This window comes from Clupea harengus, chromosome 5 (assembly GCF_900700415.2).
Source record: "Clupea harengus chromosome 5, Ch_v2.0.2, whole genome shotgun sequence".
NCBI classification, from domain to species: Eukaryota; Metazoa; Chordata; class Actinopteri; order Clupeiformes; family Clupeidae; genus Clupea; species Clupea harengus.
Genome location: NC_045156.1, coordinates 25,552,264 through 25,568,869, shown reverse-complemented (window position 1 = coordinate 25,568,869; position 16,606 = coordinate 25,552,264). Strand labels below are relative to the sequence as shown.

At 42.8% G+C, this 16,606-nt stretch overlaps 3 protein-coding genes across 3 annotated transcripts in view; 2 read left to right on the top strand and 1 right to left on the bottom strand.

The window, feature by feature from the left end:
• Positions 1-7,489, top strand: part of gnai2b (guanine nucleotide binding protein (G protein), alpha inhibiting activity polypeptide 2b) — a 46,521-nt gene extending 39,032 nt beyond the window's left edge. Inside the window, exons 5-8 of the mRNA XM_012822676.3 lie at positions 4,042-4,170; positions 4,863-4,992; positions 5,435-5,588; positions 6,119-7,489. Of these exons, the coding sequence (XP_012678130.1) occupies positions 4,042-4,170; positions 4,863-4,992; positions 5,435-5,588; positions 6,119-6,309 (604 nt within the window). The 3' untranslated portion in view covers positions 6,310-7,489. The remainder of the gene's footprint in view (positions 1-4,041; positions 4,171-4,862; positions 4,993-5,434; positions 5,589-6,118) is intronic.
• Positions 7,490-10,666: 3,177 nt separating this feature from the next.
• inka1b (inka box actin regulator 1b) lies at positions 10,667-13,994 on the top strand. The gene is made up of 3 exons (XM_012822589.3): positions 10,667-10,783; positions 10,899-10,966; positions 12,933-13,994. The coding sequence occupies exons 2-3, from the start codon at positions 10,964-10,966 to the stop codon at positions 13,848-13,850; spliced, it is 921 nt and encodes a 306-aa protein (XP_012678043.2). The 5' UTR covers positions 10,667-10,783; positions 10,899-10,963; the 3' UTR covers positions 13,851-13,994.
• A 386-nt stretch (positions 13,995-14,380) lies between these two features.
• The window catches only part of uba7 (ubiquitin-like modifier activating enzyme 7), a 52,167-nt gene continuing 49,941 nt past the window's right edge, over positions 14,381-16,606 (bottom strand). Inside the window, exon 24 of the mRNA XM_031568282.2 lies at positions 14,381-15,949. Coding sequence (XP_031424142.1) covers positions 15,802-15,949 — 148 coding nt within the window. The 3' untranslated portion in view covers positions 14,381-15,801. The remainder of the gene's footprint in view (positions 15,950-16,606) is intronic.

Sequence of the window (16,606 nt, the reverse complement as noted above, 5' to 3'; positions counted from 1 at the left end):
CTGTAGCTGATACTCTGAATGTTAATCTTTTATTTCCCACCAGTCTGCAGGTTTTTACATCACAGCGTGACAGGACAAAGAGCCACTGCATGTTGCTCACACTTCCCCAGAATGAGGGCAAAACTGAAAATCCCAAATTTGAATTGACAAGCCATTCAAAGCGCAGGCCTTGCTTGCTGCTGGTGTTGCCGTTTCAGTTGCATTGTTGTGTCTATATTCATTAAGTTTGGACTCGATGATCAAGTATCTCACACAGCTCTGATGATAAATGCATGTCAGCTTGGCAACAGATGTTTCTATTAAGCAGCTTGTCTGCATCGGGCCACAGTGTAAGATTCATCTCCCCGGTGCTTTTGCAGATGGATTTCTCCCACTCCACCTCTTCTCTTTTAGCCTATCTTTCACCATTCAGCCTGGCTGGCATTTCCCTACATCATTTCCCCGGTTTGGAATTCGATCTGTCTCTGTCTCTCCCTCCCCCCCCCCCCCCCCCCCCCCGCCCCCCCCTCCTCTCTCTCTCTCTCATTTCTCACCACCCCTCCAAATCTCTGATGAACAGATGGATGGCTCTCTCCACTCTCCACTGAGTCTGTCCATTGGAGCTTTTTCTCTCTGCAAAAATGTGCCTTCCTCAGGATTGAGCAAGCTTGGAACCAAAAGAAATGGCGACTACGACATGAAGCCGCTCTAAATGTAATGAATACACCAGTGACCGTTCTGTCCGCCGTACTGTACCCTGCACCACCGCACGTACAAAAACCTCTGCAACCCTCTGTGGTCCTTCTCACTCTGGGACTTGGGGATCGAGTCCCTCTAATATAGTTGGGGAACAACAACCCCGTTTCTCTTCAAAGGAAAGTGTTCCGGCCCGGGATTCTCTGTTCGGTGGGCATGGAGAGACCTTGTAATCCCCTTTTCTTGCCGGAGAAACTCTAATTGCCTTATTACGTGAACCTGGCTCAATGACTCCAGTTATTCAGACTTTTTCCTCCTCTAAACACACACACACACACACACACACACACACACACACACACACACACACACACACACACACACACACACACACACACACACACACACACAAACAACCCATTGATATTATAGAACGACTTTGTTCAGATCATATTAAGTGTAACTGGTGTAGTAAATCCAACTGCATAGATGCAGATTGGACAGATGGATTCAGCATGTCAGGGCTGACCCAGGGGATGGGGAAACAGGAGGGTGTGTGTGTGTGTGTGTGTGTGTGTGTGTGTGTGTGTGTGTGTGTGTGTGTGTGTGAGGGAGAGTGACTCTTTGGCTTGGCCCTTTGTCACTCTCCCCCCCCAAGACATGAGACAGTTCTGCGTTACACAACACAAAACACTTTTATTCTAGAAAAAGCGCAGTGGTTTTATATCTTTTATAACTCACAGGGCCCTAATTCGATAGATGCGCATTGCGAAAAACAAAGAAGGGCATTGCGTAAAGCTATTTTGATTACTAGGGCACATTCATTCGGTAATTTCATAACATTCGCGCAGATTTAAGTACCCTGTGAGGGCGGTCAAAAATTGTTTTGAGGAAGGAAAGTCTGCCTTTTCCTTCCTTGAAATTGAACCTGCGTCTTGGATTTTAGCTTCTGGCAGGCGCATCTAATCTAATCTCTACACAGTCTGACAGCATAACATTGACCACTCAATTACTATATTGACCAATCCTTTAATTCAACAAATGTGACCAAATGGTTACGTAGGCTATGCAACTACGCTCAATGACACGCAGACAGTATATCAAACAATCCAGTAGCCTATCATTACCTCGGGCCTCAATACGCAACAAAAAGTGAGACCGAAAAGTCCAATTTTTAGTTTTTTACAGCATAGTACACACTCCATTTAGACCACTTATCAACACGTTGTTTTCCCCATTTGCCGTTTGTATATAGCCTGATATCTCTCTGTACACTGGGAATTAAGATAGGCCTTAATTCAGAAGGAGCGCTGACATTCACTTTACACCGTCACACAGCTCCTCTCTCTGTCCTGGTTGCTGGTCACCTGGTTTGCCTTGAAGTTGGAAGTGCAAAAAGGTACAAAAATGTTTGTAAAATGTAAATTTGAGATTACTCCCATTGCTCTGGATATGAAATATTATCTGTGTTTCATGGACACCTTTGCTGTTTCCTGAAAAGGACTCGATTATTGTGAGTTTCTAACTGGTGATCAGTACTTTTCTGTTGGAATGTGGCTGGGACTGTTTTGCCATTAAACTGATTAGTCCGTTATTTTGCAAGAAAATGCTATCAATCAATGGTTTATTGATTGATAAGGGCAAATACAGCGTGTTCTTTTCTCCACCATATAAGTGGTAATGGGATCTTTTCCGCCTAAAGAAATTAGGTTACCCTTCCATAGGGCTACTAACCTCTTCACTTACCTTTACACTATATTCTACATATATAATTAGGACCATAGGCCAATGTGTTAAATAATGTGAAGACTACGACAATGGGAACCCTTTGGTGGTTTGAACTATGCTGGGCTTTTAGAAATTCAACACGAGATATTGAATTATTTCACAATGACAGTTGAAATATTTTTAGAACATGCACTGAAGTTATTTGGACTTGAACCAAACAAGTGATAAGTGGCTTGTCTATACAGCTCCTGTCAGAATTCCTGTTGATATGATTGGCTCAAAAGCCATGAACTCAACAGCACACCCACAAATGAATGTGCTGTTTCACCTGTCCCACACTGGTTCCCCACTGCTCTAGCATCCTATGAGTGCATACATGCTAATAATAATTCTTCTCAACTCCTCCCCTTGATGTTGCGCCATTTGCAGACTATCATTACGTCACATGCATAGCCCACAGCTGGAGTTATATGTGTTGTACTGTATTACAAATATCAATATTCATCATTATCCCCTTATCCCATTTCTGACGGTCTACAAGTGGTGATATTGTGCGGTTTAAATAGTCATTTATCTATAGTTACTCCATAAATGTAAATAGGGTGGTTCTTCATTCAGTTTGTGGAGATAATGTTTCTGCTGCACCGCCAAAACCAAATTAACTCGTTTATAAATTAGTTTTTCCCAGTGTAAATGGTCAAGTGGCTACCAATTAGAGATCAGCCCTTTAAGAGAATATCAAAGACATCTTATTCATTAGCTGAATCTAGAGAAGGATGGATTTTCAAGTCTCTTCAGACACTGGATCAATATAGCTGATGTTCTCTTTAGGGCGTCGTAGTAATGGTCCTGTATTAAAACCTCTTCTCTGGCGTGGATGAAGGAAGAAAGGGCAGGTGTTGCCACAGACATGAGACTGATTTAAAGAGCGTACCAGTGATGGTGAGCTGAGTGACTCAGGTGAGCTGTCTCCTGCCTGAAGCTCCTCCTGTCCTGTCAAGTAAAAACAAATCTTGTTTTGTAACACATGCCTTCAACTTTTGACCTGAATTAATTTGGCACATTACACACAGGGAAGTTCAGCGCTCTCAGGTCAGTCATGTTTAGGTTAGTATCAGAGTGGGCCAATTTGGGAGATATGATATTCACAAAGCATAAAGTCTTTGCTTAGTCATGGATGGATTAACGGGTTGATGTTTCATTTTGATACATGTATTGTCTTAATTGATATATAATAATTTCGGTTATTTCACACGAACTGCCAAATACTCCACAAGCCACACAGAACCTCCAGTGTCAGCAGTGTCCCGAGTGACTAAATGATGGAGACGTCTCGTAATGATGAAGACATGATGATTATAGACATGCTCTCTGAAAAGAGACTGTTTTGAGCATGTCCACTGTTGGAACGGAAATCAGAGTTTTGGTGTGTGTATAGACCGATAACACATGTTGACCTGTGTGATTTCAAGTGATTTTTTTTTTTTTCATTACAAAATTCAGACTTGGTGTGCAAGTGACTTTACACTGACACAAGTACAAACACTGGAATCAGAGGTAGCTTGAAACTAGTCCAAGTATTTCACATTTTTGGGTGTTTGTTCTGTTCATTAAAATAGACCTATTCTGTTACCACAGCTACCTGAATGACATTGAGAGGATAGCCAAGGCCGACTACATTCCAACCCAGCAGGATGTGCTCAGAACCAGAGTAAAGACCACTGGGATTGTCGAGACCCACTTCACCTTCAAAGACCTACATTTCAAGTGAGCAGCACATGCAAGACTTTAGCCCTTATAGCCATGAAATTGTGTGTGCGTGTGGTGTGTGAGCACATTCATATTCTACAGGGCACTCCAGGTGAAACGTGATATTTTGAGTGACTTTTGGTCAATGAAGTTCTTGTCATTGTTATCACTTGTAATATTAGGTTAGTTACAATCCCCACTGTTCTTTTGCCCACTGTCTGTCACTCCTGGGCTTTATGAAATAAACATGGCAGCCATTGTTGGGTGGGTAAAAATGACTGTTACATTTCTGTCCTGCTTGTGGTCACCATGGAAACTGAACTGTTTAGAAATGCCAGCAGAATACCACAGAAGTTTAATAGAGAGACGGCGTGTGTGCGTGTGTGTGTGTGCGTGTGTGTGTGTGTGTGTGTGTGTGAGTGACATGGAGAGAGAGAGAGAGAGAGAGAGAGAGAGAGAGAAAGATGAAAATGATTGTTTTATGAAAAGGTTCCATGCTCTCTCGTCGTGTGCTAGAGGACCAGACTGGGGTCTGTTGTTTTGTTTCCTCCAGCAGCCTCATTCAGGCAGGACACCATCAGCCAATAGTTGTATGATTAATTGGGTGCCTATTAACCTGCTGATGCAAATGTCTGTTCCAATACATGTAGAATCTCTTTATTTGTGACTATCCTCCCTCCTCACTCTCTGTCTGTGCCTGTCCCTCCCAGGATGTTTGATGTCGGAGGACAGCGTTCCGAGAGGAAGAAGTGGATCCACTGCTTTGAGGGCGTCACCGCGATCATCTTCTGCGTGGCCCTGAGCGCCTATGACCTTGTGCTGGCAGAGGATGAGGAGATGGTGAGGAGACCACAGACTCGTCCCTGATGCCCCCCCCATGTTCATCTTGGTCTATTTCAACCATGGGCGACCAGGGAGCAGATTGTATACCCCACAAGTTTTTCTTTGCTCACTCAAGTAGAGAGGGAAAAATCCCTGTGGTCCATTACTGCATGATGTATAGTTTAACTAGCTATATATTTAACTCGCACTATATATATATATATAAATACTTTTAATTTAAATCTCTACTTGTGCATATTATGTATTTGCTGTAAAGCACTTTTGAGCTGCATTCTTTTGCATGAAAGGTGCTATATAAATAAAGATTTATTATTATTATTATTATTATTATTATTATTATTATAGTTAACCGCTATTGCCCCCAAGTGGTCAGGAGATGTATATGACAGCCAGCTGATCTAACCTCAACATCCCTTTCCTTGTGTTTGGATCCCGTTAGAACCGCATGCACGAAAGCATGAAGCTCTTTGACTCCATCTGCAACAACAAGTGGTTCACCGAGACCTCCATCATCCTCTTCCTCAACAAGAAGGACCTCTTCGAGGAGAAGATCACCCACAGTGCTCTGTCCATCTGCTTCCCTGAGTACACAGGTGCGCAGCTAGATAGCAGCCCTTTGGTACACACCGGTAGACTTTAAAGGGTTGGGCCAGAGTGGAGACATAGATCATGTTTGTTTTTTTACAAAGTGCTGTATTTAGGAACATACTCTGCAGTAGTTTTTACCAATAATCTGGTTTCCGAGGTTGCAATACAGTAGGCCCTGTTTTCTCGGAAGAGTTAGTATACATTTTGATTTTCCTCCTGTGAACCACTAACAGACATCTTTAATTCCGTGTGAAAGTACATGCATTTGGTCTTGTTGGTCCCATTATTGAGTAGAGTAGGAATGCTCCCCAAATATTCATTTTGCGTTGACTTCAGTTCAACTCGACCCTGCTCCTGAGAGTAGAAAGCCAGTCCCCTGTGGCTGCATGGCAAAATGAAGGCTTTACCTTTTGAATGTGTTGCTTAGGGACCTGTAAGGGATAGCATTTTTAGCTGTTAGTAGTAGTAGTTCAAGGTTGTCTGTCTTGTCCATTTCACCTCTTCTGGCTAAGTCTTTTGGTTTTGTCATCCTCAGGAGCAAACAAGTATGACGAAGCGGCCAGCTACATCCAGACCAAGTTTGAGGACCTGAACAAGAAGAAGGACACCAAGGAGATCTACACACACTTCACCTGCGCCACCGATACCAAGAACGTCCAGTTTGTCTTTGACGCCGTCACTGATGTCATCATCAAAAACAACCTCAAAGACTGTGGATTGTTCTAGATCAATGTACACATGGATAGTCACTCACTCACTCACTCACTCACTCATCCACCCACTCATACACATTGACCACTCGCACGCTCACGCTTGTCCACCCAGTCAGGACACACACCACATTCTGTAGGTCCAGAAAATGGCTTCTTTTGCTAAATACAGGTGCAGGCTGTTTTTAGTCTCCTTGATCAGCCAACGAGAATGGCTTGCATAGCATGTAGGCTACAAAACCCTGCCTGAAATATTTGCATAGTCACTCTGCCTTAGGTTTAAAACCTTGCCACAACCTTTGTCATACTGTTGAACAGGCGGTCTCTGAAGAGCAGAGTTTTCAGCACAGAAGAATCCCCATATCATCAGGAACCACAATGAACTACTGAGACAGAATTCCATCAATCACTTAATGACCACATCTTTCACTGGAGCTTTCTTTCATTGTTTTCTCCCACTTAATTTGTTTTGTTCTGTGCATCGGATATTTAATTTTGAGGAGACGGATACAAATGTATTTGTCTTTCAACCATTTTTTTTTAATACAGTATTTCTTTTTATCGCAAAAAAAATATATCTAAAAATGGAAAAAAGGATCTTTTGTATTTCAGCGTTCGTTTTCTTTAACTGATGTGAAAATTTTATCTAGCTTAATTGTGTATAGTGCTTCTTTTGTAATGGTAAAACAAACACCGAAAAAGACTGATTGAAAAGTACATGAAAATGCTTTTTTAAGAAATGTTTACATTAATTCCACACTCTTGGCTAAAAGTGTATATATTCTACTGCATGTTAACCTTAGATCCGCATTCAGCTCACAAGTATCTCAATCCCATCCAATGTTTTGTGTGATTTCTAGAAAACAGAGCTAACAAACAACAAAAAAATATTCACATGCACTGTACATTTTGACCAATATTTAAAATATGTGTACCTAACATGTCAAATTTTCTTTCTTGTTGCATTCCACTCTTATTTTTGCTGTGTCTGTGCCTTGAATATGTTGACACCTGTCTGTAGAGGTTCAAGTTGTCTATAATGTAAATTAGGACCAGTCTTTTGGAGGAAAAAGCTAAATATAGGGGGTTGTGTTGATGAAAAATGATGCAATGCTTAGCTTAAAATTTGGGAGTTTCAAGATGTTCTTACAGATGCACAATGAGACAATGCAAATAAAGATTGAGTCCTTAGAATACCATGATTAGTTGTGTCTTGTGTCGAGATGCTGACATATAGTACGGCAGTGAACATGGATGGCCCAAAGAAACCTCCTTTTTTTGTGTCAGAAAAAGGCAAAGAGAAGTGTGTTGCATTAAAGAGTCATCTTGCTTTGTGATGTTATCATACTGCCCTCCTGCAAATCTTTGCAATGCAATCCATGTTTGGTGGTAAGTCAGGCAGTTATATTTTCATTTTAAAATGAGAGTAGCCAGCACGCCTAACACACTGCAGCCGTTGTTCTTTGTTCTGTCTGTGAGTTTGTGCGAGGTCTTCGGCTAACTGCAGCTGCAAGGATGAGCATCTCATTATGCCATTACTTCACACAGACCACATCTCTCTCTCTCTCTCTCTCTCATACACACACACACACACACACACACACACACACTCTCGCTCACTCACACACACACACAGCGCCATCTCAAACATCTGACTCAAGTCCCCTCACTCGAGCACTGGCAGCTGCTGCTGCTCATCTGACCTGATGGATGTGCCCGTCTCCGCTGCTGGATGTGCAGGGCACATACACAACACCAGCCCCAGGCTGCACCTCTGGTGACCTGATGACCATACTGGCACTATCTGCAGGTCAGCCCCTGTAACATGGCACAACTCATTCCCACTGACTCTCTAGAACTGATTTAGCCCTGGTCTGGTGTTGATCTAACAGGTTGGGCCAGGTCAGGGTAACATCCCTTTACGTGTCAGCTTTGACCTGAGATCAGTTCGATATGTATTAAGAGGTGCTCACCAGAGCACACCACCATTATTTCATCTGTATAATGTGGAAATGTGTTTTTTTTTTCTGAAATATATCTAACAACCGTCTCATTTGTTGGCCTATTGATGAACTGCGCTGTGAGTCTGTACTGAGAATTAATACTCCTGCACGAGAATTAAGTGCCATGTTTTCAGATTCAGGCTAAATGGCCATCTGTGTGTCCCTTTTAATAAGCATCACAGAAACATTATGCAACCTACAAGCAAATGTTTTAGGCAGAAAACAGATGTCGGATTTTCTATTACATCTCAGCTGTGAGCCATATAAATGTGTGACCTCTGTGATAAAATAAGACTTGGTGGTTAATACCATCTGGCCATAATTATTCATATAAATACACTTCCATATCTCTATCAAGGATATTTCAGTGTTAATGCTAGAGTTGAGTGTCATGTACTAGACCAGAATAGTCCAAACTGGAAACCCTTTCTTCTCACTTAACTGTTAGATTGTGCCAGGACACGAATAGTAGCTTAATGTGAAGACACACACACACACACACACACACACACACACACAAACAAACAGAAGAACAACATCCCTGACTGCCATTAAGGACATGTTTTTGTCCCTTTACATTTCACTGAATGGGGCTGGTACTCATTTACATTAGAGGCATACATTTGAAAAGAATTGCATGCAGCTTTTGTTGTGCTGTGATCATCATACTTAGATACAAATGTGGACCTGTTTGCTCATTTTGACGTCTCCACACTTGGACCAATTTGGAAAAGATCGCCGCTAATTAAAAAAAACCAAAATACAAGTTTATCTGATATGTCCATACGAATAAGCGACGAATCTCCTTTCTCTACAGTTTTCTTTAGCCATGTGTCTAATGCCATCTAGTGGAGGGCTAGCGAAATGTTATGGGTCTTTCAAAGACTCTCGACGCAGTTCAGTCGAAATGTGAAATGTCATACATATTTTCTTATCTTGGGTGGCATGGTCTAATCAGTCAAATTCTACAAATCACATTACACATTATGTGCTTATATTTCACAATTATCTGATGCAAATAAGATAATACAACTGGTGAACTGTACATATTCGATTTCTTTCAGCTCGAAGTGACGTTATGCTACACAGTCATATGTGAATTAAGCAGACATTAGAAGTTAACTCCTGGTGATTTGCGTTGTCAGGTGATGTCCCAACGATCCTCCACGCCTCAAGACTGCATTCAGCTCACGAAATAACACACACCGCACCCCTTCCACGACATGTGCCGTCTTGCCTCGTGCATTACTATTGTGAAGCCACCACCAGGAATGTCTACAATGGCCAGAGGTAATGCCATTACAATGGAGTCTCCGATCTCTGCACTTAACGCGCCGCGTAAAGGTGTTAATTGAGTGAATAGTGGGTCATTCACAGTTGGAGGGGGAAGAGCGAAGAGTTGACTGAAGGATCGATTTCTACATAGCTGGAACTTACGTATTTTGTTCGCAAGATGGCAGTAAAAGCCTAGGCCTATTTTCACGATTCTCACACAAGTCCTACGCATTCGCATTGAGTTGTGTGAATCTATGTGGAGAGGCAGCCGCTAACGCACATGCTTTACTTTGATCAATATTGAAGAGGCCACAATTGCATGGTCCAGTGCTGTTTTATATTCCGGATAAACCATTAATGGTTTAATGTACACAGGCCCATTCATTGATTAAAAAAATGATCTTACATATTTGATCTATTAAAATGCATGGTCGTTGTCAGATAGATATTACTTCGTTGATCCCCAGAAGGAAATTGAAGTGTGGTAGCAGCAAGTCAGAAATCACAAAACACACATAATTTACACAAAATCACAAAACTAAATTTGAATCTGAGTTATAACTCAGTTAATCAAAAATGAATGTAAGATATAGCTAACTGTGCAAATTAAATGTAGAATGTGCAGCGCTCAGAAAGTGTATTCCTCTTTGACTGCCCACAAAAACGGTATGATCATGTCCGAATATTAAACACAATTCGTTGAACGTATCTTGATCTGATGAGCAAACACCGTTGAAATTACTGCCTGAAATCATAATCTCAACCAAATAGTTTAATCCAAGTAGCCACACAGGACCCGTTCCTCTGAACATGAGATACACATGAAAGATGTTGGTCCTACTTCATATTTCATATCACATTGTCTGTTAACTAAAGTCTCAAATCATTCAGTGCTAATACTTGTAACCTCTTTTTAGTGTTGTGAATTTTACCACCCTACGCTAAAAAGAAATCACTAAAATAAACAGAAACATTGAGCGTGTTCTGTATCACATTTCGCCTCTTCGCTGATTGGCCGATCGTGTGATGCTCGCCTCTGATTGGTTGTGCTTTTATTGACAGGAAAAGAACGGCTCACTCAAAGTTGGACCAAGAGGCAATCTCTAGCGCATTGACGCAGAGACCTTGTAACGTGTAGTCATATACGAGCGTGTGCAGCCTTGGGATAACTGAACTTGGCGTACAGAAAAGTCTTCAGAGGCGTTTGCATGAGTACGTACCATAAACTTGATATGTAAACTGTAGTTGTGTGAAATTGTTTTGTTGCACATGTGCAACATATGCAGCAATGAAACATGATCTAATCTAAACTTTATTTTACTTTTAGGATACCTTCATTTAATTGACCTTCATTTGATGTTTCGTGTTTGATTTATCATCAGAGGGAGAACTATGGTGAGTAATATTTACTTGAGAGACTGCAAAATTGTTTTGCTGTTAAATGAGTGTGCTATGCCAAAATCCACGCATTCTCAGTAGCAGTTTGCAAGAGAAGACAGCTAGAAAATCTGCAGGAAATTCTACTGAGTAGTAGTGAGCATTTGGTGCACATTGTAGAAAATTCCTTGCATTCGTTTATAGCCTCGGTTGATATTTTTGTGAGCTTTGAATAACACTAGTATACCTCAAAACGCAAATTACTTAAGCTAGAGTTCCGTACGTTTGGTGGTGACCTAATGCCCGACGTTTTTCGTGTAGGTTGTGGAAGTAATTTAAGATAGAGACGAATTGTAACTAAAAGGCATGTCCAGTGGTTGAGTTGACTCTTAATTTCTCGTCTCAGGGTATAACATTTACGAAAGAAAACGAGCTGCTAACTATGGTTGGATTTCGCTCAATCAAAATCGCATGCTGGTCTCTTGTAATTTTTGTTATGTCAAACGTTTGGCTTTGGCAATTCAGCTTGTAATGTCTCTTGCAGTCTACTAGTCGTTTTACATTAAACATTGCTTTATAAAGTAGCATTTGTCGGATAATACCAACTACCAATTCAGTGTGTTGTGTAATCAGTAAATTACAAGCAATAACGTCAGTCCGTGTAGGAGATTAATCAGTTGGTCTGGGCTTGAGTCAGTTATGTGTCAGACGTTATGCCTTAAACATTTCCTCACCCTTTCTTAAGGGACTTTTATGTGTAAAGAGAGAGTACATCTCTCAGTTTATTACGCGTTTACGTTCTCATTCTGAGCCAAATGGTCAGGTTCCCACAGCTGTAATAACACCAGCCCATCATCATTGGGTCCCTCACTGTGGCTTTGGTCTGCTGATGGATCTGTGGAGCCTGTGTAAAGATGCTGTTGTTGCATCTGCACTTCTAAAGTTCTGGCAAGAAAGCCATTAAGTCGTCTGTAGTTTTGGAGGTTATACAAGAATGGATGACTTCATTTTTTTCTCTGCCAACCAACTGACCGAGGTACCAATGTTGTTACTGGAAAGGTTTTGGACTATTCTAATGGTTGGCATTTGGAGGGAAAATGTGAAAAGAAATGCTTTCCTTCTGAGACAGAGTCCCCTTTGTAACTTAAGTGGGAAACTAGATAGGGTGTTCATTTTTCAATATGGCTGTGAGGTTGAACAAACCAGATGCTGTAGTAATTATATCTGAGTTTAGAGTGGATAACTGCCGTTCCATCTGTTCAGCAAGAGGACCCGTCCATCTTTCAACATTCTGAGGAACTTTAGCTAGTTAGTAGTGAAGAATGGGTTAGCAACGGGGCTAGTCATTTCCCTGCATAGTTTTGATTTAACTTTGACCCACAATGGTGAACGGGTGATGTCATTTCCCCACAGAGGATTGCAGATGACCATAACATCCTCTGCTTAGGTGGGGCGAGGGAAGTGTCGTCCTCTGCGAGATTCATCATCACTGTTTTTATGCTTCCTCTTTGCTTGTTGAAGAGGTGGAGAGGCTGTTCCCCTCTGTATCCTGTTCCCACAATTCACACTGATGAATCCACTGCTGTGATATACTCAGTGCATCCCCCTCGAGACAGGCGCTCAAGCTTTTCCCACACATTAAACACAACAGTACAGAGCCACATCTGGACTCTGGTGCTCATAGAGAGCTGCGGAATGGAGAGATTTGTGCTGAATATCTGACTGTCTATACCAGCAGTGATAATGAAGAACTACAAACTTAGGAGTGGATCTAAAGTTATAGCTGCTTTATGAGGGAGCCTGTTGATGTCAGGGAAACTCACAGCGCTGATGGAAATGTGTCAGTCGGGCCACATCTGTTGTAACTCTGTGGCTACATGCACAGTTTGGAATGAATTAGTAATAGTGTTGAAGCAGCCATGAGAGTGGACCTTCGTCTGTGAGCCTGAGACCTAATCTCCTCTCCCCCTCTCTCCTTGTCTAGTTGTGTCTGCAGAACTCTGGGGACTGCTTCCGGGACCAGATGCGCTACATGATGCGCTCGCTGCAGGATCTGAAGCAGATCAGGGACCCGTGCCAACCGGCCGCCGGCTGCCGCCCCCTGGCATCCTCCCGCATCAACCAAAAGAGGGCGCTACACCGGGAGCGCCTGAGCCGCCTGCGCATCTCCGACTCGAGCGACGCCAGCACCTACGACTCGGCCTGCTGCCTGGCTAGTCCGCTGGAGGAAGAGGAGGAGGAGGGCGGTGGAGGAGGTGGAGGAGGAGGAGGAGGAGGAGGAAGGCTGGCCCAGGGCTCCCCCAGCAGCGAGAAGAGCCTGGAGTTTGACTCGGGCTACTCTGAGGCATCCTGGCAGGACGAGGGCGTGGTGTTGCGCCGGACACGGAACGTGCGCGTCTCCGCTTCCGCGTGTGTGCGCACCAACCGCATCCGGCCCAAGTCCACGTCGGACGCGTGCCTGGAGAGGTGGACGTCCTTCGAGGCCTGCGAGCCGGAGGACTGGACCACGTCCCTGCTGACGCGAGGACGCAACCGCCAGCCCCTGGTGCTCGGGGACAACAGCTTTGCGGACCTCATCAAGAACTGGATGGATCTGCCCGAGTGCCCCGAGACCCCCGAGGTCAGGCCCAACGTGGGCCGCAGGCTGGCCAAGGACTTCATGGGTAACATGCGGCGGAGACTGGCTGGCATGTCTAAGGTGACGGAGGGCCGCGGTAAAGCCATGGACACAAGCACCAAAAGACTGTCCTGTCCAGTGGGCATGCAGGTACAGAAGCCGTTCTTTCACCAGTCGCACACAGGACTACACCAAATCGGAACAGACTACTACCAGTTTAGTGCCCTCATGAAGTCCGGCAGTCGACAGCCGATCATATGCAACGATATCATTGGATATATCTGAACTGAGAGAAAGACAGACCGCTACAAGAAGAAGAAGAAGACTTTTTCCCTCACAGGGTGTTTACTCCTCATGAAATATTGTTGATGCCGTAATGTTAAAATGGAAATGTGTCCCAATAAAAGTTTTGTTTTTTTTATAAAGAAAGGTATGACTTGCAGTGAGTTAGTTATCCATGACCTACTGTTTCCATGTGCATCCTGCATCAGTTGTTTAGTCTGTTGGGGGTTATTTACATCGGAAAGCTATTTAGAAAGCCATTGTGGTCAGAGAGGTTGTTGAAAAGCTGTTAACATGGTTCTTTGTATGGAAAAGACCACAAGCGTGACTCTTTGCATGGGAACCTCTGTAATCAGCTGTTGAGCAGCACAAAGACATCACATCACATCTCAGGTCTTCAGGGCATTTTCCTACAGACCAGTTATTCATGAGTGGCACTTGAGCCACTAACACCTCATGCACTGGTGTGCCGCGTGCTCAAAATAGCCCTCGACCTACTGGAAAAGAAGGAATAAATGGAAAAGACACTTGCATTGGAAGAAACTTCCATTTATTGAGTTCAAATCAGTTTAAAATGTAAAAGTACCATATTACATTTTTTTAATTAAGCTGGAATGTTTTCAAAGATAGAAGGTATCAAGTATATGTATATTTCATGTATATCATTAATCACAGACCTTCAACCTCATACAGTGACAACACATTCAAACAATTAAAAGTCAGTGGACAGAATGAATGGCTATTAAAGCCACTCTTGATCTTCCCATAATAGCTAATAGAAGAAAGGCAGAACTCCCTAATTACAGCTTCAAAACAGTCTCCGCTGCTTGTTCAGTAAGATGCTTAATCCATTGAGCACTTCAAAGAAGGTCCTGAATCTGAATGGGCTTGAAAGGGGTTTTACAGTGTTTGTGTAAAGACACTGTTGAAAGGGGTTGGGACTGGAATAAGAGAGACTGAATTGGAGTTGTTCACACCAGACAATGACAACAACTATGTCACCACCTCATGTGGGGGGAATTCTGTTTTGGTCTCAACGGACAGCTTAGTTCATAAATCACACCCTAAACAAAACCGCCTACACCAAGAATATAAATCATGTTAAGTTAAACCTAGAGAATGTGACCACATAAGTATATGCACATATAACATATTACTTTCTTTTATTCAAAAGTGGATTTTCATCTAGCCTTGATACACACGGGGGAAAACATTTCCGAATTACTTTTTTTTTCTAACAGCAGACAAAATTGATTTAAACATGATGTGCCATATTATTTATTGTCATTGCGATTTTGTTATTGCCAATTTCGCTGCATGTTTAAGCTCACAGGTCACTACAGAAAGTCAAACACAGTTGTGATTAGTACTGTATCTGTTGGGAGCACACAGGCCTCTAGGGCCTTTTAGACATGATGGGCCCTGCGGGGCCAGAAAGGTGTGGAAGGCTAAAGAATGGCTGATGCTTGGACCATTGAGTGTAGCCCGCTTCCTTCTTGTTCCCCGACTTATGGGATAACGGAAATTCACATAATACCAAGTGAACATCAAACTAATAGCGTAGTGATGTGCCCGTGTTCACACCTCCATTATTCCATCAGTGGGGAACCAGAAGGAAACGGGCACATCACTAAGCTATCAGTTTGATGTTCCTTGGTAATTATGTGAATTTCAGTGAGCACTTCACAGCAGCAGGGTGCCAACAGTGGCATACATTTTTTTTTTAAATGAATTCTAGTGAGGTATGAATTCCAGAAAACTCAACAAAATGTGATCTGATCTGGCAACAAATATAACATCATCTCAAAATTGCATGGAAAGGATCAATCTCACCCGTTCTCTATTATACTCATCCTCATCCTCAACTTGGGTGATTCTGATCAGTTGATATTTACTTCAAAACCACTTAATCAAATAGGCAATGTGGATTAAATGAAGAGTTGGGCTGGAGATCCTAATTTTGTAGGGTTGGTATAAGAACGTATTTGATGGAAGGAACTATTAAACAGTCTTCATCTTCTGCAAAAGAAGGCACCATCTCCAGCATCTCCACATGTGGAGGAATCTCTTCCTTTGTGACGCTGCAGACCACTTCAGGCACCCTGTAAAAAGACAACACCAAGATCATACAGAGCTCAACATCACTTGAACTATCATATTTGTTGGAGAAATGATATGACAAAACAAAAATAACTGTAGTAAAAACAATGAATGCAAGGAAGGCTGAGTGGAAAAGACAGAGAGAGAGGTGGGGCTGGGGGTGGGGATGGGGGTGTTGGATGAGGACAGGTCATGAAGACAGGATGGGTCTCCTGTTTGGGGCATCTGTAACGCTCTCAGTCCTGTCCACACCACATTCCCCATGTCCAATGGCCCTCCAGAGTGCCCACTCACAGCCCAGCAGGAAGAAAGAGCAATACGAGTCAGGACGAAGGGAAGATAGGAGAAAGGAAGATAAACAGAGAGAGAGAAGAGAGAGAGAGAAGAGAGAGAGAGAGAGAGAGAGAGAGCAGAGGATGCAGAAGAAAATGACAGAGGAAGAGGTCCGTGGGAATTTTAATTGTGTACACTACACTATTGGTTATTGTGGGATTGGCAGAGTAATGGTTTTTCACAAGTTGTTCTGCTGTGGGCCAGGCCAGAGAAAGCAGGAAATGGGTGACTAATGCATTTTGAGATACTGGGATACTGTGTGCATTTCGTGTTTGTGTGTGTTTGTGTGTGTGTGTGTGTGTGTGTGTGTGTGTGTGTGTGTGTGT